This window comes from Sander lucioperca, chromosome 19, assembly GCF_008315115.2.
Source record: "Sander lucioperca isolate FBNREF2018 chromosome 19, SLUC_FBN_1.2, whole genome shotgun sequence".
In the NCBI taxonomy this organism is placed as follows: Eukaryota; Metazoa; Chordata; class Actinopteri; order Perciformes; family Percidae; genus Sander; species Sander lucioperca.
In genome coordinates, this window is record NC_050191.1 from 23,564,296 (window position 1) to 23,591,846 (window position 27,551).

General features: G+C 41.3%; 1 protein-coding gene across 5 annotated transcripts in view; it reads right to left on the reverse strand.

Annotated features, from left to right (window-relative positions):
* Positions 1-27,551, reverse strand: part of LOC116041995 (kelch-like protein 29) — a 219,684-nt gene that overhangs the window by 116,743 nt on the left and 75,390 nt on the right. For all 5 annotated transcript variants that reach the window (XM_031288114.2, XM_031288115.2, XM_031288119.2 and 2 more), the window contains one exon: positions 26,089-26,400. In XM_031288114.2, coding sequence (XP_031143974.1) covers positions 26,089-26,361 — 273 coding nt within the window. In that variant the 5' untranslated portion in view covers positions 26,362-26,400. The remainder of the gene's footprint in view (positions 1-26,088; positions 26,401-27,551) is intronic.

Consider the following 27,551-nt stretch of genomic DNA (forward strand, 5'->3'; position numbering starts at 1 on the left):
CCTCGTTGATAATAAAAAGGTATGAGTTAAAAGTCAAGAAAGTTTGCTCAGTCTTGATTAAGTTGTTTGTTTAGTCTTTTAGTCCACAGAACAATGCTTGCCACCATTTAGAACACCTGCCTCTTTCTTAAAAGAAATATGGCAGTTTAAAAACATGTCATATCGGTAGTCACCATCTGCATAGAGGCAATATCACTTTATACAAGAAAAATGTCAGCCAATACTGGCGGTTGACTGTTTATGACTGGCAGTTTGTACACCAAAAATTGAAAATACAAACAAAGCGGATCCTTCCAGGCGCCAACATTTAACACTGACCCCCGGCAGCACGACAGACAAACATAATGAAAACACACAACACAAGCGTCTGGTGGGTATATATGCTATTGATGCACCACAGAAAGGGCTACGGATACAGACTCTATAATTTCAAGCCCCGGGCCAAACGACTGAAGGGGAACGGACTTCACTTCCACTGAAATTCCAGCCAAGACACTCCGACAGCTCGGGCAAGCTCCTGGCTCGACGCACACGTTCCAGAAAAGAGAAGCGTGATCGGAGGTGCGAAGCCGACAAGCTTCAGTGGAAAAGCAGGGCTGGAAACCCCGCCTAATATCCCATGAGTGCTCCGAGGTTGCTGCGCTTGCCCTCCAAACCCGACCTCAGCCCATCCTTTTCTTGTGTTTTCTTTTCTCTCGCAGACAGTGTAAATGGCTCATTCCCACAGTGAACATGTCTTATCTGTGGGACTAAGCAGCGGTGGTAAGGCTTCTTGAAAAGGGTGACTAGTGCTCGGACATGTGTGCTGTGGAGACATCCTTATGTCATGGTAACACCTCCTCCCAGAGGAGTGCGTCAGAAACCCCTACTGTCCTCCGTTTGCACTGGCCGGGACAGTGAGAGACATAGGTCTCCAGCAGGCCATGACCCTGCCTGATATGTGGTGAGTGTTTGGGGAACAAAATATCCACTGCCTGTCACAGCAGCAGCCTTGGAGACCAAGAGACGACTGTGTAGCTCTTGTCTGTGGTTGAAATTGAGGCAAAATGACTGCTGTGTGTGTGTGTGAGAGAGCTTTAAGTGCATGTGTGGCTGTAATAAACGAGCGTGTTAACTGGGCGAACAGCCATTTAGCGCTAAAGAATAAATTGAATTCATATTGATATTGCAATATGAAGGGAAACAATATCTTCTTTGTCAAGAGTGCAGTGTGGGGACTTTTACAATGCATGCAATTTGAAAGCCAGGCCAAAAACCAGATGACCATATGGCAGGGCTGAGCAGAGGAGAATGCAGTACATGCTTATTGCACAGGTCCACATTCATGTAGCGGTTCAAGTTCCAGACATTGTCTGAACAAAAGGATTTCATTACCACCGTGTCTTGGTTGCCGTCTTTAATGGAACAGTTGAGGCAAGTTATAAATAACATTTCAGAATGTATAGTATGTGTGAAAGGGCTTTAAATTATCAGTGTCAATATTGTGTATTGTGGCGGCTAGAATGTATCGTTCATTCTTTTCACTATGTACCATCAAGGACAAAGTTAGCTGCCGCGTTCGACAAATTCACAGAAGTACTGACCTTCATTTTGGAAGAAGAGATGTTGCACCTCAGTTAATGCCGCTTTATATTTTGTCTTTTGTTCTGTTCACTTGACCTTACACTTCCACACAGTACTGGTAACACCTCTGCACTCGTGTCTTCTCAAACAGTCACTATCAAAAGGATGTGATGGGAGAGCAGGAGATGTTGATCACTTCGCCCAATGTCAAGAGGTGACATCAAACTGTAGAGTTCAGTAGCCCATGTGTCCGATAAGAACAACGAACGGATCAACTTCTGCTTGATTAGATGTATATATAAAGAGAGATTAACAAGGTGGGGAAAATGATGTAGTACTAGCATCAACTGTATTGTCAAGAGCTGGACTCCAGCGGGTCTGAAGTTTGTTTCATGAGCTAAACAGATCATTTGATACTTATACACAGACAGATTATGAAACTGACAGAGCAGACAGGCAGTTAGATCGATGCTACTATGCCATGGAGCCTCCTGTTGACCTTTGCAGGGCACTGAGTGATCTGGCAGACAAAGATACAGCCTTTGGTCAATAGGGACCACAACAAGTATACTAGAACAGTCAGTTTCTGGCCAACATCCAAGCTGGTCTGACAAAATGCCCAAATATGAGCTCTGAAAGTGCTTATTTCAAACCAGATGGTATTAAAGTAAACAAGGCTGTATTCTGTTTACCTTTCCATCCACATCCATACTGTAGGATTTAGTCCGATAAAGTGCACATGCATTACTGAAGCATTTTTACAGCATTACATTGCCTCAGCACCTGGAAGGCAAACTCTCTAATCAAGGCTCCAAGTGTGAGTAATTAAACTTGAAAATGGAGGCCCTGCCAATGACCAGTATTTGCTGTAAATGTGCCTAATTAATGACGCAGTGCTGCAACATTATGAGAGCACGATGACCAAATTCATCAGCTCCACTCGGATGATCTCTGGACACTGAAATGAATACGCCAGTTGGCTACGGAGCACCTATCCCCTTTCATTCGGGTTTCTAAAAATAGCCGTATTAAGTGAGGGACAGCAGAATCTGCATTACAGCGCTGTCAAATCACAAAACCCTCATGACTCCACTAAGGTATATAATTACCAGTGTGCCTACGAGCCTCTTACTATCTGTTATTTTTGAAAGGAACAAAATGTAATTTTAATAGTCGACATTTGAGCCTCACCAGAAAACGAAGATGTGTTAATATTCTAAATGCAGATCTATTTTATGTAAGTGACATGGCCTGAACAGGGATATGGACTTCTGGCCTGAGACTTTATCAGCCACAGACATTAAAGCAGTGCACAGGCAGCCACATGTGTAACCTGTGGCAGTGTTCAAACCTTTGAGGTTCCAGTTTTGGAGCTCCAGCACTGCTCCCCCAGGGTTTGCGAGGAGACTGAAAGACTGGTTTATCCCACAAGATGAAGTGGTCAGTGTGGCTCTGTGCTCCTGCAAGCACAGGGGGGAGTCCACACAGCGCACTGCTTGGGGTAAGATATACACTGGAGAGACATGCTGGGATCATTAGAGACACAAGGAATTGAGAAATAGCCATGAACTACACTGCGGCAGGTGGATAAACAGAGCTTCGCTTGAATAATGGGAGGATTTATTATGCAAAAGGCTTTTTGGAGCTGCCTTTCACATGCCTGTGAATGAGCTCCTCTTGATTTGGATTTTCAAATGTTTTTTTTGGTTTTTCAAATGCTAATGCAGTTCTATACAGATGGCAAAAGTAATTTCAAGGTTCATATCCTGTGTCGAAAGCTACAATTGACGAGTAAAATCAGGATCTATTTGAAGGTGGGTTGATGTCTCCATGCTTGTTTTGTTTCTTAACGGCACACAATTTGGTGACTCAAGAAATGTTCCAAAACCAACTCAACACCTAGTTACAAGAGTAAAGTCTACATAAATATCCTTGTGGAAACTACACATCTTACATACAAAAACAATTATAATCATGGATTCTGGACTATTAGTACTACTTAATCAATGTAAAACAGCTATAAAACACAGCATCCTCTATGTGCTTAGAATGCCAATACTTTTAAATGCTGTTTTTATAAATACTGTAACTGCTCTTTCTCATCTGTAAGTACACATTTCAAAAGGTACAATCAATGCAGTGTGCCTGTCAATGTTGTAGTTCACACACACATTCCCTACTTCCTTTATTTTTGGTTTTTCTTCTCTGTCCAGCTCACTTCAGCAGACTCATTTACTGAAGTTACATTGCAGGCTAACAACAGCAGTGTAGAGCAGCGATCTTCAACCGGGGGTCCGGGACCCCTAGGGGGTCCTCAGAGTCACTGTTATTATTGTACATTTTTGAAGGTTTTTAAAACAAAATTAAAAATGTCTAAACATAATTCCCACATATTATCAGCAAATATAAATCCCCACTGAAGATAGGCTTACTGGCCTATAGGTAAGGTAGTCACTAAGACAGCCATCCACAGACACAGTTCCTAAAGATTCACTGTGCCCCATAAAAGATGATTTATAAAGACATGCCAACAATTAATATTTTAAAAGCTTAGTATTCTATGCACTAAAAAGGTATGTATAAAGGCTTTAGGCCACCCTCCATGTTATTGTAGCCCCAGTTGATTTTGTAACTTCATTTTATACAATATACTCTATGTAGTAGGAGGTCCCTGCTCCATCTCTCTTTCAGTGAAGGGGTCCTTGGCTTAAAAAAACATTAAAGACCCCTGGTGTAGAGAATAAAGAAACAGTAAATATATTAAGAAGAAATTCCTCTAGCTTTTTGGCATCAGTCTCTTTTTCCCCCATTTCACAAAACTTTTGAGAATAACAGTGCAGTATCCTATTTACCAACTGCAGTGCCTGTGAAATGGACAGACTTACAAAGATTTGCTTTGGATCTTGGTAGCAGGTACATGTACACATCAGATTTGTAAAAAGAACATAAATAAATAGGACTTCAAAAAAATAAACAAAATATTCTTGAAATGTATTTGTTGGGCCAATATTTAGTCCCTTTGGCATTTATGAAATGATTTAACTTTGTTATTCAATTGTTTTGTTATGTGATAATGTGTGAGATGAAAAGGTGTTTCTGCTTCATGAACACAGACCGACCACATTCATATTCATGAATTGGATGATTAATCACTTACATGGATGAGTCATGTTACTAAAAAAACGTTCCTGCAGCCAAATATAAAACTAGAATACCAATGCGCATAGAGGTGGAGCTTCATACCTGATGTGTCTTCTTTCTCTTTTATGTAAGAAGACACATCACACACACACTGATCATTAAAATTCAAAAATGGAGACCATTAGTAGTTACTCCCTGGATACAAGAATTTGGGATGTCTGCATTTGCTCTAGTTATGTTCAAAACAAGCACTTCCCCAAAAATGTGAAATTTTACAAATGTGAAATGCGACTTGAAAAGTAAACATTTCCATGAACTGCAACATCTGAAAATATGAGTTCTTTTGCAGCAGCTGATGTAGTTAGTTAGTTAGTTAGTTAGTTAGTTGTTTTTGAAAATTGTATCTAAAGGTCCCTTCTCTTGACCAGCAGTGCACACAGCCCCATTTCTGTATCTGAAGGAGGAAATTATGCCACTGGAAGCAGACTTGAAATACACCTATGTTGTCAGCAGCAGCAGCATCTGTGTTGTATACCAATCCCCATTTCCCTTAAACAAGCCTGCACACTGGTTCCCTGTGCACGTGTTGACAGGAGCTTGTAATCTGAAATAGTCTGCAGGGTTTAGCTGTTAAGTCCCTTGTAGGAATGGGATATAGGTAAGGTGGGAAGAGGAGGAATAAGAGGGAACAACTTCCCTTCAAAGCTTATTGAGCTGTCAGGTTTCAGTCCCTATCAGAGACCATTGATTTCCCGTCACATATCCCACTGTATGGGCTTTTATATCCATCTTTGATAAGAGCGCTTCACATAATGAGCATGCTTTGGTGGTTATGACCACATAAGGAAGCCCGTCCGCGTATCGATCTGTGTTGACGCCAAACACGGTCCTTTATTTAAATTGATCCATAACAGAGTAGCCAAGTGCTGGTTTCACACTCTGATCTTTAATGGAAACTATCAGACTTTACATTGAGCGATGCACAGCGGAGTCATCACAAGCTGTGACACGTGGGGTGACACAGAGACAGCTAATAGTGCTAAAATGTCTGGATGTGGGGATTTAATATTTCCCCTTTCGCAATGTATTCTCTGCGAATTTTGCATTTCAGTGACCTTTTTCAGCACTCAATTCAGATGTCAAAATGATACTGCTGGGAAGCAATGCACCAGAAGTGTAGCATATACACTTAAAACAACTGATGAAATGAAAGTATTCAACATGTTTTGGCATTTACTAAACGCAACATTTAACAACACTAAACCAAAATGTAGCTAAATGATGCTTCAGAATGCCCCAGACTCTGCAACCTGTAACAGAGGAGCCGCTGCATTATATTAATATTAATTTTAAGCAAAGAGAGAAGACAATAAAAATAGGTTGTGTTTTCCACAGAGACCAGGCCTTATAATGGAGATATACAATGTGCATGCAGAGGACACTGCTTGCGAGAACAGTCACAATCTCTTGGCCATGCCCGGAAATTAGTGAGAGTCATTAGGCTCATTTAAACAAGGTCGTTAAGCCGATGAAATGAGGCCGTATATTTGAGTGATGAAACAGAAGAATTAGCCCACCATTTCTCATTGGTACGCAATCTCTTCTGAGTCAAGTATGCCATAACTCTGGCTGGAGGAAAGGGCCTGCGCGAGGCATTTTGGGGGGGCCAAAAGTCACCGGCTACGGACAGTTCCCAACATCCTCTATCGCTGTCGAATAAACTTTAATACCAGCAATAACTGCAACAACAACTCTGACATGCTGATAGTGTTGTATGCAGCCATTAGGATGCTCAAATTAGACTGTTTTATTTGTTATAATCAATAATATATATTATATACATTATATATATAAATAATTCAACCTGGGGGGACTCATCCTCTCTAAGCTGACTAACAGTTTCTCTATACACACACATACACATACCAAAACAAATGGCAAAAAAAGCCAACAAGTCCACCAACTTAAATGATGAAATGGATAGTTTATACCTGCCCTCCGGGCGTGTTCTCCAAAACTCTCACAAATCACTGTTGCAACAAGAAAATAGTTTTCTGATCTGATACTGCTGCGGTTAAGGGTTTGTTAGGTTCCGGGAAAGATCATGGTTTGGGTTAAAACAACTACTTGGTTAAGGTTAGTGGACCCTTGCCATGGTTACAATAATAACCACTTGGTTAATTGTGGTCATGGTTTTAAAAGAATTATTAATTGGTTGTAGGAAACAGGAGGCGACCTGTGGTCTCCCATGTCTATGTTTTGTTGACCCATCCAACCATCTACTGTATAACAATGTCTCACTGCAGTATTTCCAGCTTGGCTACACTAGGACAAGAGTCCTAATTCCTACAGCCACTAGATGTCTTTGTCACTTGAACGTAAATACATGTCCTCACTGGGCATTATTTTGCTAAAACGGCTGATACTGTCTCTCTTTCTTAAAAAGGACAGTCTGACCGCGTCTCAGTTTTACTTGGTTTTGTATTAGAAAGCAGGAAGTCTGTATGGTCAAAAACAATTATGAATGGGATGAGAGTAAAGAAAGGAAGGACAAAAAGATAAGACACACAAGTAACGCCAAGAAAATAAGAGACATAGATGACAAAGGCAGAGAGACAGAGGGAGCTCATTGTTCAGGATTTATTGTTACAGCTCTACGGCAATGTGCCTAAATTTGTTGAGAAGCGACAACAATTACTCGTTTAGAGACAAATCCCGCATTAGTGCTGATCTAGGATTATGACTCTGATTAAAACATGGTGTTCCTTTTGTCGCTCACATCTGATGAATCAGCTAAGGGTGATACAGCCAGAAGAGGTGCCCTAGAATTAATCACATCCCACCGCTTCGTTTTTGATCGAAAGTGGGTCCTCTTTTCCTGGATCGCCTCATTTTCCGAGGCAGAGGAGCTTACAAAACATTCACAGCGAGGGATCTCAAGATGAGATGGATGAATTATTAATGATCTGGGTCTTTGTAAACTGTAGAAAATATAAAATGATCATGTCAGTGGGCTATGCAAGGTTGAAATCCTTTTTTCTCTTGCAGGTTTTCTCTATTTTCTTTGCCCATTGCTGCAGCTGAGCGCAGCTTCATTGAAAATCTGGCGCATGGTAAAAAGCCCTTAAATTAGGTCCCTGGCCTTCCAGCTTGGTTATCTGTGATGATCGGAACAGTGTGTGCTGCTTGAAAAGAGCCATTTTCCCTCTGGCACATCATTTAACATGTCTCATTTACCAAGAAAATATCACACAGGTCACACACAGGTCACACACCAGGAGATTTCTGGTCACATCCTCACCTCGCTCAATACAAATTTAAAGGATTTGAATTAGAACAACTATTACATTTCTTCTTCTCCCTGTATTTCCACCTGATAAATATTAATGTCTTATTTTTCTTTGACCACAATAAAATTTAAGTAGGTGCCTTCAGCAGAACAAGAAAAAAAAAAAGAAAAAAAAAAGAATTGCCTTTTTACTTTGTTATGATAGCTCAACCTAGATCTTCAAGGGGCACCTTAATATAAAATAAGGAACAATGGACACGGTGGAAGGAAAAAGTGGGAAATGAACAAGAGGAGACAGAATCCCTAACTTAAGCTATTTCAAAGTGTCAGCTTAACACTTAAAGAGAGAAAAAACCCTAGTGCATCTGCTTTATAGACAGCAAGTCCCCTGATGGAGGCTTTTGCCAAAATCTGTCGGTGTCAGCCGTTCAATATCAAAGCTTTTTTATATATTAAGCTTGGCTTGGTATTCTATTTCATGCTAGTTTCCAATGCTAATGGATAATTACAGTTGATTAATTAGAGCTTTAGGCTTTCAATCTTGTTCGAGGACAAAAAGTAAAATGTGACAATGACTGGACAAAAGCATTATACAGCAGTGTACCATTTTATTAAAATCAATATCAAAATGCCTATGGAAAAAAAAGACTGTATTTCCCCCAGAGATTGATTTCTGTAGCATCACTTGTTATATAGAGTATCCAACTACTACGTTTAGGTTGACGTACTAGGACTCAGTACTTGACCATGTTTGGATTTTACTTTTACTTAAAGTGGCTGTAATGGACATTGTTATAGTAACAAAGCATCAAATGCTCATTGTTTAGCTGTGTGTTCACTCTCACCCCTCTCATAGTGTTGCTGTCAGCTAGGGCTGTGCAATTAATCAAAATTTAATTGTGATTATGATTTTGGCTCCCAATGATCACAAAAACAGAATAAATCGAGAAAAACAATTAGTTAGCTCATTACGTTTTGCAAGTAAACTCTTATTTTCCCTTGCGTTCTGAATGAAAAATAAAGTTTCAATAGGAAAAGTCTTAAGACAAAGTTCACAATTGTATGTGTTTTTTTTTACTGTTGAGTTATTTGTTACTGATTTGTTTTTTTAAGTTCAATAATTGCTATTTCCAGAAGTCAACGAGTAATCGTGTTAAATTATCGGGATTTCAATATTGACCGAAATAATCGTGATTATATTTTTTCCCATAATCGAGCAGCCCTACTGTCAGCCAGAGCAGGCAGCTGGTTTCATAAAAAAATCTCTAAAAACCCACTGCACACTATACCTGCTCAGCACCACACAGCAGATACAGACACAGTAAGTGACTAGCTGGTGAATATAAGGGAGCATTTAGCAGCTAAAAAGCCAGATATTTCCCTCAGGAGTTGGTAGAGAAACAGAGCTAAAAGAGGCTGAATATTGGGTGTACATTCGCCAGGGGACCAGAAACACAAATTAATGATGTTGCTCTTCAACTGCCGGATGTGTAAACAAGCAACTGCTGCAAACTAGTCCGCCATATCAACTTTAACAAGTGATCCGTCAATGTTGTGCTCACAACTTGTTTCCCAAGTGGTCAAAAGAGAGTCAGTTACTGCAGCTTTAAGTAAAAGTATAGCATCATTTCAAATAGTGGTAGCAGTAAAAGTCCTGCTTTAAAATCTTGTTAAGTTAAAGTGTGTATTATTGGCAAAATTAACTTAACTTATGAACCAACTTATTAAAGTAAAAGTTGACACATTAACATGTAAGCAGACATTTTAATGATGTAAATAGTTGCAGCAGAGCAAATGTTTATCATCTTCTCATCTCATATACTGCTTGGTGATTAAATTTACAGTACCGTATATCGATTCATTTTATTTTACATGCTCATTTTTAAAATCAGGTTTTTAAAATCTATCTGCAAACAGCTATCAAATAAACTTAGTGGAGTAAAAAGTACAGTATTTCCCTCTGAAATGTAGTGGAGTAAACGTATAGAATAGCATGAAAAGTAACCTCATAATTGCAAGTGAATGTACAGTACTTAGTGTAGTAACTATATACTAGTGTTGCCATAGCAACCCCAACCATCATTGCTATTAAGTCTTAAAATTTACTGGAATAATATTTTTTTTTTTCAGCTTTATGTGTGAGTGAACAAACACAGTTTGGTTAGTACATAGATTTGTGGGAGTTCAGTGCCATTTACCAGGGCAAATTGACTGTATTACAAATCTGTTATGGTTCCAGACATTCACTATTCAGGCTGAACATTTTCAATTTCTCTGTGATTTACTTCTGTGCTGAAGTTGGTTCTTAGGATTGTTTTCAAGAAGTGGAATATATAAGAATCCTGCAATCTTGTGGGGAAAGAAATGCACAGAGCAACAGTGACCTTGCTGATCGAAGATGTTCTGCTTTTCTATGTGTGTCAAGCTTATATTGTGTAGCCAGGCACCACAGCTCAAATCAGCAGCTGTTGTTCGAGGAATTGCAGACGGTTCAGCTGCACTTATTCATTTTTAACCTCGTCAAGGTAATCATTCTGTCGGGGAACACAGACACACCCACATGCTTTTATTCTCCAGAGAGAAAAGACAAACTAACACAAAGCTCTGCATAAAATGTTTCATTTCCAAGTCGGCAGACATCATTTGCAGTAACAAGACAATCACCCTCATCTTCAGCAATCTCTATTGTGTAATTCAGTTGATTTTCAAAATGGATTGAAAATGGACTTTCTGTGAGTTAAGGTGAAGCAGCCTGGACTGCCCTTCGAGAAAAAATAGTAAATACTTGGCTGACTGCATGTCAACAATCACTCACTACAAAGCACAATATGGGCAGAGCTCTTTGCTCCCTTGGTACAAGTTAGCCCATATTCTGTTCGAGTGCTTTCTGACATTGCTTGCTTCTTGAAATATAATTAAGATTTTGTCCAACAAGTGCACAATGCAAGTCCTTGATTGTGTCAAACTCAGAATGCCCTTTCGAGCAGAGAGTTTCTTGTCAAATCTGTGAGCCAAACTGAAAAACGACATGCTGGGTCTAATTATTTGACGGTTTTTCCTGTGTCAATGAAGGACATGATCTTGTCAAATACAGAATGCGCTTTATATTCTCTTAATTTCCCAGTCGCTGGCACTATCATATGAAAGTAATTTAAGGTGCTGGTTAGTGCAGTGTATTTTCCAACAGTATTAACACACCTGCCAGGAGCCACGGCCTTCATTTGAACAGCATACATTATTTCCATTTGAACTGCTGACACATCCTCTTACAGGTCCCTTTTACTGAAACAAAATGTTATGCTAATGTTGTCCAATACTCTTTTGTTATAGTTCTGAACCTCACTACCAAGTTTTGTGTGAGGACTCAAATCATGACTGGAAGGATGGGCGCAGATCTGCAACAGTTAACATTTAAGCAGCGCTGCAAAAAAAAAAACAACACAGAACACAATAAATCTTAGCCCTAAAAATAACACATGCAAGCGCTGTATACTGACTGCGCTTGGCTCACGATTGACAATATTTATTGCCCCCCTCAGATGCACGGCACTTCCCATAATGCCTCATGATGAAATGGTTCCAATTTCAATCTGACCTTGAGAGTGTTCTCTTCATGCGCTGCTCTGACATGCAGCGCGTCATCAGGAGACACTCAAGATGTGGCAGGACTGCGCAAACAGTCCCTCAAAATCAGCTTCTTAGTTGAGATGGCAGCTGGAGGATTTCCAACAACAACAAAAAACAACCTCAACACAAAAGGAAGGCTGTGTTGTGGGACAGAGACATGGTCTCTCTATTTTATTAGCAAAATAGAAAGATGACTCAAACTGGGCTGACATTTAGGCTATGGCTCACAGTAATAGCATCAGTAATGGATCAAATGAACAGGGGATGTCATAATGGAAGGAGGGAGGGGGCAGAGATACAACAATCATTCCTTACATTTTCATTTGTGTCCACACACGCACGCACACACGCCCGTCCGCGCTCTCTCTAAATGACAGGCAACGACAAACCCAATGACAGTACCTCCTGGCATGGCTGGCGGACAACGACACTGAATCAGTTACAACAGCGCTACACTGATTTAAACAAGTCAGAGACGACACAAGAGGTGTCATGTACTCCTATACTTACTGGTGTGATGATTAGAGACAGGACACACAAAGTTGCTTGCACACCTGTATAGTCATTAAAGACCGCAGTATGGAAAGAAGTGCTCCACTTCAGCGCCAAGCAATTAACAAGTAATTACTTGATTTAATCAAGCTGTTACATTGACGATAATTGATTAGAGATAAATTAGTTAACTTCTAGTTTGTTGGAGAATAACTTTATAGCTGATGTCACTGCTAACTAAGTTTGAGAGTAAAACTGAGCATTAATGTTAATTTTGAGCGGTTACTCCGGAGAACAGAACTTCATTTTGTACTGAGCAATATTATTTATACAGAACATCCACTATTCTGTCACCACAAGAATGTATTCCGTTATATATTACTGGTCTGTTACAGATTAGCTACTTTAAATTGTCAACCAGTAGTGTAATCCACCAGATTAATCAAATTTAGTAATCATAATCTAATTGCTTTCAATTACTTTTGGATTGCTTTGCCTCCAGACTCTGTAAAATATTATGTTGAACAGACAATTTATTCCATTCCAATTTGCAAACTAATTTGAACAGGGATATTATCCTCCTCTTCAAACATTATCAACTGTTATTTCCCACAAGTATCTAATCTGATTACGGTTGCAATATAGTTGGCAGTGCGGTTATTAGAGCAGAATTTCTGAGGAATACAAACTGTGTGGCCTTTGTTGTTTTTCTGACAATTCGCATTTGTGTGGCTGCAGAGAATTTCAGAACTTGTGCCCGGGATTAGGAGGGGCTTAAAGTTGTAGGTAACTCTGATGGCCAGCTGTTGATTTTAGCAGCAAGGAATGTGAAGCCTTGCCTCAGCGTACAGTGGAGTAATTGTTGTAAAATAGGATTGGGGAACTGATGCTGAAGCAGTCGAGAGTCTGGCGTAATCTATAATTCAATCAGCAAGGCACAACTTCATAACACAATTCATATAACCTGTCTTTATAACAAAGATATTTGCTATACTTGTATCTATTTCTTGGATTGGTGGAATGTGTTTATGTCTTTTATGGAGGCAAGATGTGTGCAAGATGCAGTAAATGTCCCCACTTATGATACACAGTCCAGATTTATCGTTTCAATAGTTTCCAACTACGCTGCAGTTTTCTAACGGTGGCTCAGTGGCTTAGTGGTTAGCTCTTCTGCCTCACAGCAAGAAGGTCCTGGGTTTGAACTTGCATGAGTCCAGACATGCAGGCTCAAGCCAGTGCATGCTGGGATACCCCCTGCCATGTTCAACAGGATAAGCAGGTATAAAGGTTAAATAGATGAATAGATGGATGTTATGATTCTGGATTAGTTTGTGTTGAACTGAAATTCATTGAGTGCTTAAAAGGCTGTGAGTATCTTCTGCCAGCAATGCAATAAGCTACCGTAGCACCAAGTTCCTCACTTTCCCTTTCAAATTCCAGTGGTTTACTCAATTCATTTTACTTAAAGAATTTTCATGTTATGCTACTTTATACTTCTACTATACTACACTACATTTCAGAGAGAAATATTGTTCTTTTTACTCTACTGCAATTATTCTACAACTGTAGTTAGGTACTTTACAAATTAATATTTTTAAAACAAATTGATACGCCTATAAAATATAATCATTGTTACAGATTACACCAATAGTTCCCAACATGTTTGTCTTGTGGCCCCATAGAAAAAAAATGCAGTGTCTACTTCCCCTTTTCACATGTCATAAGTCTATGAGTTGTTAGCAATTTCACCAAATATTGATTCCCATTTTAAACATTTCAGATAGTTTAATTCTGAAACAGTTTGAGAAAAGTCAAAAATAGAATAGATATTTGTCCTTTTCTTTTCTAATTGTTTCTGCAAGACGAGTATTTTATTTTGATCGTTTAATAACATTTTGCTAATAATTCTTCTGTAGTTTTACTGAAGCAGAGATTCCGATGCATGAATTTTACTTGTATGGAATATTTTTTACAGTGTTTTATTAATACTTTTACTGATCAGAATACCTCTTCCACAACTGCCTTACTTTGATTAGCACTTGTAATTTTGTATTACTAATGATCCCATCAGTCACTGGGGGATGTAACAGAAACTTTTTGAGAAACAGTCCGACAACAATGTGACGCGTCATTAGCCCTCAGTGTTCTACTCTAACATCAGCAACATTAAGCTATTCCTGTTAATAAATTGGGATCACATCAACCGTAATATGAGTGTGATGCCATTCCATGGTAAAATGTTACTCTCAAGATTGTATGCCACTGAACAGTTACAGTGTGGCAACAGTGCTTAAAAAAAGCTCCTGTAGAAAACTACTAAACTGTGTAAAGATGAAAGGAAAACATGTACATGCTGTGTATAGTGGTTGTGGTTATGGCAGAGGAGTACTTGGCAGTGTGATGATGCGTGGAGCTCCTAATGAGAAACACCGAGCTCCCAGTAATCTGTTAGCCGGAGTTAAGGTCAGACCACAAATGCTGCATGATTGAGTCACCTCCAAAGTCCCTATTAGAATTTGCATTTAAAATATATATATATATTATTTATGTGTGTATTATTAAAATGGCTGGCCGTGGATCCCCCTGAGCACAGTGCACAGGCCCAACGCAACTTGATCACAATACTGGTGACCTGACAATCAAATAATGGACAGGGAGAAATGGAAGAATAATGAGAGAAAGATAAAAAAAAAAAAAAAAGGTTGTCTGGAGTCCAAGAAGAGTGTCTGCCATAATGAGGACTTTGTTAGATTTCAGTAAACAATATAACTTCAAGCATTATGTAACCTTCTACATTGTTTTTGTGACAGAGTAAACTAGATTTGTTTGTACATACAAAAGATGGTGAGCAGGGATGAAGATAATACAATTTAAACATTATTACAATCTCTTTACTGAGTAATAAAAGCTTGACAAAGCTGTCATTGACCAAATAACCCATAAAATGTTAGTATGGTTTTACCTCATACAATGATATCTTATGGTAATTGCCTGAATTGCTATAGCCTAAACTTAACTAGTTCCATTTCAAAACATGAACTACTTACGTTGAGTTAAATAGAACGGTCACATGATTAAAACTGCCACCGTGGTCACATGTATAAAGCGGCCAACATGCGGCAGTAAATATAGACAAGAAGTCTATTTTATGCAAATGCTGAGCAATGCGACGGCCAATCGGAGTGAAGGCAGCGTGAAGGCAGCGTGAGGGCAGCGTGGCATATGTACGTTGGTTGCTTGAGTCGAAGAAAATCATTCAAGATGGCGGAAACGCTTCAGGACATCGTATTTCTGTATATATCTGATGTGTTTGGCATTTTATCTCATATATTTTGTTACCCCTATCGATATATTTTAAATCCAAAAACATCGTTCTTGTGACTTGACAATACCTCTGAAGTGACTTGTAAGACGTGCTTGAAGGTAGCACCAGAGAATTTCTGTTTACTGTTGCCAAGCAACCTGCAGTAGGCTAAGCACGCCCAGGAGCGCCCATCAGGCGAATGTGTGTCGCTCTCTTGTAGCTAATGTGACTGTAGGGTAAGGCGCAAGATGAAAAGTGAATCACCAAATTCGTCAGGATAGATCTAATTGGCCCCATGAATGTCTTTATCAAATTCCATGGCAATCCATCCACTAGTTATTGAAATAATTCAGTCTGAGTCAAAGTGGTCATTCTCCTGTTCAACGTACAACGTCCTTCAAGTTGTGTTCTTCAGTGGAGACATTGAAGCTCAACAAAACTTGGCCGAGATCCTTTACAGATGTCAGCTCAGTGGGGGAGAAGGGCACAAAGTCAATTGGCCAATAATTTTTTTCCAAGTATTTTCAAGAAGCCTCTCTTAGGACTCGCTTATTGCCTCTTTAGTGCACCCAACTGAAAACCTTACCATATCAAGCAAAGACATTTCAAAGCAACGACTGTCACTGTCTATTTACAGTCAAAGAGAGTGCAAGTATTTGTGTCAACCTTTTCAAATAACAATACAAGAGTAAATGTCTTAGTTTTACCGCGAGTAAAGATTCAGCCTTGGGCAGCATTTGAGTGTAATTGTCCACAACTCCTCTTTTTGTAGCTATATTCATTTGCACAAATATAGCCTGGGCAGCACACCAGTCAAACATGAAAAGCCCTCAGTCTCTTTTGCTGCGTGTAGCTGATGCTGAGAGCACCCGTAGACCTTAATACTGAAGGTGGGAGACACAGCCGAGTGACAGACATGCTGGAGAGAGATGCATTGTTTACCTGTGCATCTTAAACGCCACTCCATCTGGCTCCTCCATGATATCTGATATTCCACATGACATGACTGATGCTTTAAAAGCCTGCATTCTCCACCACCTTTCGTATGGAGTTAACCTTAAGGTGGTAGCACTCTGAATGTCAACCCCTCCACATGTAGACCTTTTTAAATGCCACCGCTTTTATTCTGCAATTGTGGAAGAGGACAGACAAAGGGAGAGGGGCGGTGGCTATGGGGGGAGGGGTGGGTGGGGGTGGGTTATATATCCCAGCAGAGGAAAGCCAAATGACATACAATCAGCGCGGCTCAGCAGGGAGTTCATTTAACACTTGAAGGGGAATATGGGTACTAAGTGTGGGTCTTTGAATGGCTACAGATCTGAGCCGCTCATTTGATGATGTGCTGACATATACGGGTGAATGGCAGCCTGGAACTTGAGAGCACAGTCCTTTTTTGGGTTCACTGCTTTTCTGTCCACTGCTTTATAAAATGTAGCCTGTAAAATATTAAGCAAATGCTTTTTATAGTTCAACCTGAACGCGGTACAGTATGTGTCAACAGTAATGCTGCATGACATTAGCATCTACATTGCACTTCTCTAAAAAAGATTCCACATATAAAGCTAAGTCACAGGTACACTGGTGTTTGTTGAGATTAAATAGCTGATTTAAAACTTATTGTAGGCTACTTGTAAGTGGAAATCTTTTGAGTCACAAACAATTATCAAACCCCTTGTAGGTTTAAAAGTGGCTGTACAAAGTTTGTGACAATACAGCAGAAGTGGTCAGCCAGATTAGTTAAATCTTAACATTAGTTTGGCCAATAAATGCCTGAATACGCTACTTTCGGAGGAGTTTCTGAGCTTTGAGGAGAGTGACAGCTGACGGTGAAAGCAGTGGATTCAGCCATATTTTGCACAAAATAATGACTGTTTGGAACAAACTATTCATATTGCTTTTGCTTTGGAACTTTGACACAACTGGAAATCAACAACAAACGACCAGTAGAGGGTGAGTGTGTGATAATCATAGGGTAAATATGTGAAATATCACTTTCCCCTTTTGACACAAATCTCTCACCCTGTGATGAGGAAGTGGAGGAGTAAGATGCAGTGGTGGCAGCGATGACAAATGATAATGGCAATCTAAGACGACAGCCACTTCCAATCGCCCAGGGATCAACAGTGAACCCTTGACATTTAGCGAATCGAGCAAATCTGACAACCTTCCGCATGCTACGGAGTGCAATGTGCCTGACCACAGCCTTGTGTGCTTGTGTTTGTTGTTCAGCGGTGTGCCCCTTCCTGTTGTCATGAGATTTGCTCTGAGCATTTCCAGTCTTGAAGTGATGAGGACTAGGAGTCAAGCATCATCTCTGATCCGCCGGTGTCCTGTAACGGCTGTCTGCGGCATCAAAACATGCGGTTGCCGCTATCCCATATTACATCTCTGCCACTCAATGCCAACGGATCAGCAATCCAATTTCACACAAGCGCGCTCAGAGGGAGGCAAAGCTGATGCAGGAATGAGGATCTGTGCTTCAGCAAAGACAAGAAGTTGTTTGAAGTGGCTGGAATGGTGGTGGTCTGGTGGTGGGGGGGTGGGGGGGGGGGCTGAATGGCGTTTCCATGACTTAATTTTCATCAATCGAGCTGCTGCAGAGAAGCTCCTAATTTCCCAATCCATCTCTGAGCACAGGAGACAGAGCATTGGCAAGCACAGGCAGGAAAGGCAGACAGAAAGAGCAAGTCTGAGATGAATCTGCACTTTGTAAACACATCTTTGTTTGTGTAGTGACGTCCGACGCGCCAGTTTCTGCTCACTCAAAGGCCGGCAAGACAATGATCTCTGTATACTGCCGGGAGAGCAGATGTACAGTATTGGATGACAACACACTCCTCAGCCCTTTCAATATCACACAATCATATTGCATAGTCACTGTGAGATAAATAGTGAAGGAGCTCGCATCTCATCTTTCACAAAGCAGGAAAAGATTTGAATCTGATATCCAATGACTGCTTATTAGATCGAGCCATCAGGCCGTCAGTTTGGAGCCAGGCGCATAAGACAGCCGGTGTGTTTAGGAGGCTGCTTTCCTTTCTCACACACACACACACACACACACACACACACACACACACACACACACACACACACACACACACAGCAGGAAAGAAGAGAAGAGCTTGCCCCTTCTGGACCGTTGTATTTTCTCCTGCCAGAGCTGTGCATACAGTCTTTTGTTAAGCCCGCTGTCACAACAACAACCCCACCACAAAGCCAGGACCCTGAAAGCTGTCTTATTTTGGGAAATCCATGGTTTTTAGAACAATAACCCGTCTCTGCCTTGGTTTTATTAAAACCCAGCTCCGATAAAGCGCATGCTTCAAAAGCAGAGGCAGAGAGAATGAGGACTTGGCCAGGTTTGGAGAATTGTGATGGAAAAGACAGGCGGCTGGATGGATAAATGCGGCGCTCCATTGTTGGTACAAAAGGTCGGCTGGGATCCTACTCCAAAAGACAGAGAGACAGACGCAGGAGGACCCACAAGATGATAGGCTTTGGATAAAACCTGTGGAACATCTTGTCACAGGGAGATTGACAAGACAGACAAAGATAACACTTGGCTTGGCCTGTTCTTTGACCTGTCGCCCTGTCTGTTATCGTCCCACATCTGTAGACCGTTTCATTTGTATGTGGCTCTTTTTCTTAAAATCGAGAAGACAGCGGCAGATATTTTCTGTTGACGATAAAAGATGACGATGTCCTGATTGTTTGATGAAAGTGTGAGATTTCCGATAAATCTGTCATCACATTCAGGACTCCTACTTTCCATTAATCTGATTTCAAATGTTGATTACCAAAAAAAAGATTAACAATCTGACAGTTCTCTTTTTACATTGCCTTTCCTCTGACAGTGTGCACTCCTCATGACCTGTCTGTCTGTCTGTCTGTCTGTCTGTCTGTCTGTCTGTCTGTCTGTCTGTCTGTCTGTCTGTCTGTCTGTCTGTCTGTCTGTCTGTCTGTCTGTCTGTCTGTCTGTCTGTCTGTCTGTCTGTCTGTCTGTCTGTCTGTCCGTCCGTCCTGATTAGCAATCACTGCAGCATAGCCTGGTCTGATTCGGGGTGGAAAGCTGTAATTCTCCCCACATGGTGCCATGGAGACATCCAGACCCTGGTGCAATTGCTCCCGGTAAACACACAATCACTGCTTCTCGTTAACACTCAAAAGTTTCCATATATCATCTTAAGGAAAATCCCAGCTTAATCCCAGCTTTGCTCCCTTGAGGTCCACTGTTTCTTAATGACACTGTTGTAGACGCTTGGCAGCGGATTTGTTTGTCCACAAACATGATGATGTTTGTGTTTATGGAAAAAAACAAAACAAAGAATGAATGCATGACTAATGGGAAGTAAAACAGCGGAGTAGGAAAATGATGGTGGGCAGTTTATAAACTGTCAGATCAATTAAAAGCAGGTGTCGCCATCTTACTAGACAAGCTGTGAATGTATTCCTTGGAAACAGCAGGCAGACTGTGTTGTGCCAAGGATTCAAATCCTGTTTCCCCAGTGAGGAAAAATCCAATCAGAATGGGGCCGGGTTGGCTCAGTGGTAGAGCAGGCGCACATATACTGAGAGGATTATGCCTCGACTTTAGAGGTCCAGGGTTCGAATCCGACCTGTGACGATTTCCTGCATGTCTTCCCCCTCTCTCTCCCCTTTCTCACCTAGCTGTCCTGTCAAATAAAGGCAGAAAATCCCCAAAAAAATCCAATCAGAAGAAGCCAAAAGGAAGTGACATTTTTAATAGTGGCACATCTAAAACTTGAGGGCGGCTTTCTGCATACCCACTGAGGGATGTCTTTATCCAAACTGACATTTCAGCCTGGACGGACAAAGCAGAAAGAGCTGACAGGTTCGTCTCAGCTCGATGTCAGACAAGCTGACTTTTAGCGCTAAAATGCACTTCGACACGCTCACCACTTAACCACTTACAAAGCCCAAAATGTGCGAAAGACCTCTGGCTCTACATGTTTGAAATTGCATGACACTGGATTACAGTGCAAAAACTGGAAATCAGATAGAGAGACACACGACTCGCCTACGAAAAGGCCTTCAGGTTTTACATGATGGCGTTTGGATAATAAATGAAAGCTGCGGCAGTGAAATAAAGTAATTCTAATCAATCAGTTTGGTCTGCTTCTGGGGACTCGTCTTCTGAGAGTGGGATTTGGTGACATTTTCACTGTGAATGCCAATGGCACGCAGCAAGTCTGTGATAGGATGACAACACATACAGTAGAAGCTAATAAATCAAATCCAGGCAGCAGAGTGTGAAGATTGTTTACCTTGCAGCTCCTCAGAAAAAGATAAAGGCACCTTAGAAAGCCATGTGCTACTTAGTATTTAAGGAGAATTTTGGAGTGTATATTTTGAATTTCATTTGAAGTGAAAATGTCAACAATAAGAGAACAGCACAATATCCTCTATTCTTGACAGTTATACATCCGCATTAAGATTTCTGTTGTCGTTATCAACATTCTGCATGATATAATTGAATCGGATTGCATCGTCAATTTATGTCCATCAGTATAAAGTAACATGTAAGCTTCAAGCTACGAAGCAATAATCTTTCCTCCAGCTATGTTTAGTGTTCTCGGCTTTCCTCATAAAAGGAAGCTGGTTTTCTTTGAGACCCCCAGGTGAGTCTGCCTGCCTTGGAAATGTAAAGTTTAATCTTTTCTGGATGATAGAAAGAGTTTCACTATTTGATAGAACAACTGTAGTTTCCTCTCTTATCTGAAGCTAATTCAAAAGCAACACTCTGCTGCCGGCCGCTTTCTGTCTCCCTCATCCAGCCTCCCCAGTGTGTGCCTTCTTAAACTTTAATCATCTAATATTCGCTACGTTTTGCGGAAACTCGTCACAAGGTTTTCCCACTTTCCAAAAGACGCCTTCCCCTTTTTGCCTCAACCTCAATAAAGATTCAGTGATTTCAGAATCTTCCAGTCTATTCATTACCGGGGACACAACTGTGATGTTCACATGGAGTGGGTTTTCTTGATGCAGTTTTAAGCCCTGGCAAAAATTAAAAAAATAAACTAAATAAAAGAACGAGAGCTAAACCCCTGCTAGTGCACTACACAGGTGATGCACGGCCACATCACACAGTCAATATACACTGTAACTGAGTGTTTCGAAGCTGACGAAATATATTGCATCTTTTGTTCGCCTCGGCACTGTCCAGTCTGGTTGCAAAAAATAAATAAATAAATTACTCAGAAGATACATGCTTTTTGTGTGTTTTCTTCTTTTTTGATTGTGTCAGAGGGAGGCCATGACACCTGCTGTTCTCTGGATACCATGTTGTGTTGGCCACAGTATGGGCTCTGCTTCAAATCAATGACCACAAAAAAACCACACAATGTGTGATTTGATTTAAGACAAGCTATATTGATTAATGCTGTCAATGCTTGGAATTTCTTTCTTTTTTATTCATGATGCTTACTTGAAAAGGAGAACTTTAACTTAAAATCAACTTTCAGATATTTAAAAAAAAATAAATAAAATGACGATGCATGGATGCATTCAATGTGCATACTACTATAGCTTTTAAACATATGCGTTGTAATGGAGTTACCACTCAAAAGAATCTCTGCCAGGTGGCAACAACTGTCATGGGATGCGGTTTGTGTCAAGACGTGCTCAGCAGAACAGCACACTTTTTTTGGCCTTGCCGGGGGAAAAGCGCTTTAATGGACTGCCAGCAGCAGCAGCAGCAGCAGCAGCAGGTATTATAGATTATAGAAGATCAAGCAGTCGTAGGTATCGTAGCTGGAGCTGAAGTAACACTCCTTGTTTTCATAAATACAACTAAAAGAAAATGTATCAAATGCATTACTCTGTTTCCCTGGACGCAGTATTATGGTCATACTATGGTCTTTGTGAAATTAATTAAATGTTCAGCAGCTACTAACATTGTCAATGTGACGCCAAAAAAATACCTGATAACTTGGATTACAGTTTCTCATGACTGAAGACCACCATTATCACTCCAAAAGTACTACCTACTTAATCCTACACCAAATAAGTCAGTGATTCCAAGACTAGTCAATGAGAAGAAGTATATCTTCTTTTCTCAGTATTACACCAACTTAGAATTGTAGTAATATTGTCAAAATACTACACATTTCACAGAATCTCTATAAATCTATCATATCTATCTGGAGACCCCACCTTTTGGCACCATAGTACTACAGCTACCTGAGCAGAACAGCATAAGGCCAAAACTAACTTACTTTTTGTGTATGTTTAGTTTCCAACAACATTAAAGTCATGAAATGGCCACAGGCTGAAGGAATAGCTCATTCTACTAGCTTGCAGGAGAAATCCACATGTTTCAGAGGGAGGAAGATACTTTAGTAATATTATGTGTTATCAGATACAGACTCCAACCTTGGCCTACGTTTAAACCCTGTAAAATCCTTACTAATGCTAAAGAACAGACTGTAACATTACTGTGCAAACATTCAACCCAGCATAGATCTTTCACAAAAACATTTTTAAAGCACAAGCGTGTCTCTCTCTCTCTCTCTCTCTCTCTACATTGTGCCCTATTCTTGATCCAAGCACCAAATGTAGGTGAGACAGTGTCATTTCAGGGAAGTACATTAACATTAGGCATTAACACAGCTTAAAAGGTGTCTGAAAGGTAGAGTTTATTTTATAATAAACAGGGTGAAAACACTGCACATAGATGGTGTAGGTTTATAGCTTTTATAGTCAAATAATGAGATGTAACCACGTGTTTGCGCTCAGTCAGACACTTTCAAGGCCCTGTCTTCATTTCTCTGCAGGCCTATACTTAATATAAACCGCCACACCAGCAGGATGGTGAAAAACAATCACATCACAGTGAAATGTTGGTTTATTCACTATATAGATCTTTCTCGTGAATCTAACATAGCTGCTTCCATGCTTGCTAGAAAGCGGAATTGAAAGTATTCATTTTTTGCAAATCCAATAAGCTACGACCTAACAATCACTTCATTTGAAAGAAGTCCATTTAAATCTTACCCAGGAAATTGAGTGGAATTGATACTGTAAGAAAATGATGCTGTGGGTCACACTATCACTTGGCAGACATGAAATGGCATACAAAGAGAAACTGGGCTTTCCGCTGACATAAAAGTCCTGTTTATCAGCCAGAGACAGAAACAGTGGAGGCTATGAACAACATGGATTTAGTGTCTGCAGTGACTATACATCCGTGACAGCTGCACATAAATGTATGAAAATTAATTAATGGCATGGCAGGGAATAACAAAGTGCAGCTCTAAATTAACTATAGTCCACTCTTCCATGTGGTTAGCTTCACATCAGGATGGACCAGATGGTACTTTTCAACTCTCAGCATTTATCTCTCTCACACACACACACACACACACACACACAGACACACACACACACACACACACAATCATGCCAACCATATAACTCTTTACTTGATCATTAAAGCTGAAGCACACCACATGAAGAAAGATTATTTTTATAAACACAGAACCACAGAAAAAAATGTGACACAATACACCTGTCCTGTGTCCCGTTTCATATTAAGGGACATGATTACTCCATTTATGGTTTTATTAGACAGAGTAATATGTGCAGGGGCATCACTTTTAGACACGCACACACACACACACACACACACACACACACGTACATGTCTAGCTATTGGAATGTGTCCCCACTTGGGCCACAGTGTTCTTAAAATGAGAGTCTCCAAACAGTTGAGATCAATAACGGCCTGTCAGCTTTTTAGTGTAGCCATGGACAGAGCAGAGACACAGGGACCAGAGAGAGAGAGCTGCATCCGTCCATCACACTCTTTGATCAAAGATGACAGAAAGAGAAAGAGAGAGAGCAAGTGACGACAGCAGACAGCTAGGAAGAAGACAGCAGACAGGCTCCTATGGTATTGGCCAGCTCTTGAGGCCCCTATATCTTTTCTAGGTCATAATTAAAGCAGAGCCCAGACTCTGGGTACTTCCCTTTTTAAACGTTGCTTGTCTCTGCAGCATGCCTACAAAAGACTGTCAAAAGCGAGACAAAGTAGAAAGGTAAATCCCTGAATAAAGCTAACAGAGTGGCATCTAGGGAAGGATCGGCATTATATCTGCTGAATCTATGCACACACATTCCCACATATACTGTACCTTTAACCAAACGGGCACTCATGTGCGAGGCAAGGCACCTAATTGCTCTGGCAGCCATTGAATGATGACAACGGCCACGGTGGGAGTTGGCGAGACTTTGTCGGGATGTATGTAATTATTCAGCCCACACAAAAGGAGGGGCCGATGCGGTGCCAGAGCAGATTTACTGTGTCTGTGGTCAGTGCATTCAGCAGGGTATCTAATGATGTGCACTTACGGGCTAAATTACCAGAGCATTGTTTACCTCTGCTCTTAGAGTGCAGGCCCCACCGAGAGCAAGACCCCAAGCACAGATGGATCCGCTGAGGACCAAATTAAAGCAAATGATCTGATAGTGAGGAGAAGTGTCGAGAGAAGATGAATGGTATCCATGGAAGCAGAGAGAGGGGAGAGGCTAAAATGTCTAACACTTTTTTGGTAAAGGCCCCTCTCTTCACACGCTGCTGACAGCCAGCTAGCTAGCAAATCCCAGGACAAGGGGGTGGCGAACACAAACTGTACCGCTCAGACATTTCCAAGCTGAAGTTTTCTATATATAAAAAAGGTACACACAAATGTGACATATAGTCAAATTAGGAATATATATATATAAGCCACACTCATACTATTGCTAGTTCTGTCACTTGAGAACTCATTAAAAGTTTGTTCCTAACCTATTTTGGAACAAATATCATTATATCACTATATGGCCTGGTGTATAATGTAGCTCTGCCTATATTAAGAAAGATGTTTGAACAGGAGGGAATTCTGTAGGAGAAAATAAGTTTTTTTTTTGTATCTATGGTATTACTCAGGGATTACATAAGGATGTGGTGCTGGTTTGTTTGCTTGTTAAGAAAAGCTCCAGCCATCACTTCTGACAGCAGCACCCATTTGAGCCACTGTCAGAGGTCATTTACATAATGGAAGAAGAAAATTACCAAGGGGGCAAAGGCAGGACAAGCCTGCCATTTGGCGGAGAGAGAAAATGAAAATGGAAGGAAAATGGTCTGGCAAGAAAGGGACATTGGACAGAGAGAGTGCAGAGAGAGCAGCAGGACTGGAGTAAGGGATACGGATGGTGAGGGCAGGGGACAGAGAGAGAGAGAGAGAGAGAGAGAGAGAGAGAGGGGAATAGAAGAGGGGCTTGAAGAGTTGAGACAGTTGAACCATGAAGAGTGAGTGCCAGTGAGTTGGACAATGCAGAAACATTTGGAAAAAGTGGGGAATGAGAACTGAGAGAGACAGAGAGAGATAGAGAAAAAAAAGAGAGAAAGAGAGAGAGAGAGAGAGAGAGAGAGAAAGAGAGAGAGAGAGAGAGAGAGAGAAAGAGAGAGAGAGAGAGAGAGAGAGAGAGAGAGAGAGAGAGGGGGAAGCTGGAAAGCCTCAAAAGCATGGGGAAGGTTGGGGATTATGTCCAGTTGGAGAGTCTTCACAGATTAAAAAGTTCACACATGGGAGAGAAAAAGACGAGAACAACAACTTGACGGAGCAGGAGGAAGCAGGTGCTGCGGCATCCATTTGGACGAGGCTCTTACCTTGGCAGATGCAGAAGCCACTGATCCTGCTGCCGTGATGCCTCGCTTGACCGATATGTCGCCACTCGATGTTGTCACGGCAACTGTAACCGGGGTGGGGAGGAGGGAGGGGATGACTGGGAGGGGAAGGAGCCCCGGGCGGTTGTTGCCATTGACGACGGCAGAGGCACAGCTATGATTGGCTCCTCCATTGTGGAGGCCAGAAGGGCGGATGTCTCTCCGCTCCCAGGGTCCCCGGTAGTCCCTCTCAAAGCGGTGGTGGTGGCGTGACATCACTTCCTCTTCCTCTCAGAGGGAATAACGGGGGCAGGCCTGCAGGAGATGGAAAGAAAGAGGGTATAAGTTCAGGTTGAAATGTTGTAATATGTATGCAAATGGAGGGAAGAGACACAGCCACAAAGGCAGAGGCTTTCAAAGATAGGAAACGACCGGGGGACAAAGACAGAGCGAGACATGAAGTGAATGAAGGTGAGAACATGTTGACATGAAGGTGTAAATGCTCACAGCATCTGCTCCCAATGCACCTGACTGACTCTCTGACTCAACACACTGCTGCTCATGTGTTGCCTCTAATTCCTATTCTCCCAGTCATTAACGAGGGCTGCGACAAGAGGGAGAGAAACGAGCACTGCTAAGCAGCTCTATAAAAACCACCATCAGTGCCAGCCCCATGAGGAGCTTCATTTGTTCCGCCGAGGCATCTAGGCTCAACAATGGGGGGGTTAAAGCAATACGGCCGAGCGAGAGGTTAAACAGGTACACCCGCTCAGTCAAGATGCTCTGAGGACGGCGCAGCAGTATCATGACCTTGTGGTCAAAACTCGTTCATCTGGATAGATAAATACCCGTGCAATCACAGCTCATCTCATACATCTAATGGCTGCTTAATTCAATCAGATTGCCCTTGGAGTGCATTTGAGGGTTCTCCCCTTTTTCAAGCACAGCAGGCTGTGATAGGCTAAGAGGCGATAGTGAGCTGGCATTACATCGGTACGGGACACAGCGCTGTTGTGTAGCATGAGCAGCGTATCGCTCCATATTATATCATAAATCAAAGCGGCACAGGATCTGAGAAGTGAAATCCATCACTGAGGGGTTTGCGGCGCATTGTACTCCTCACCAAAGGCGCGTTATGCTTCCCAAGCCCTTGATAACAGATGAAATAAATAAACAACCACCTCAAACCAGGTTCAGCAAGCCCCATGCAAAATCCCCTGGTCTGTAAGCAGAGAATGACAGCGGATGATAGGTCTTTATTCTGCACGCCGGGGTCTTTCACGCTGCTTCTTGCCTCACAGAGGAGCAAACGCCTTGAAATGCCAGCCTCTCTGTGTGTGTATCTGTGTGTGTACAAAAGCAGTATATACTGTATAATACAAGTGAACGGCTGTGTATGCACGTACTGTTTTGGCAAAATGTAATGAGAACACATGTTTAAAACCCCAGTGTAGTGTGTGAGAGTG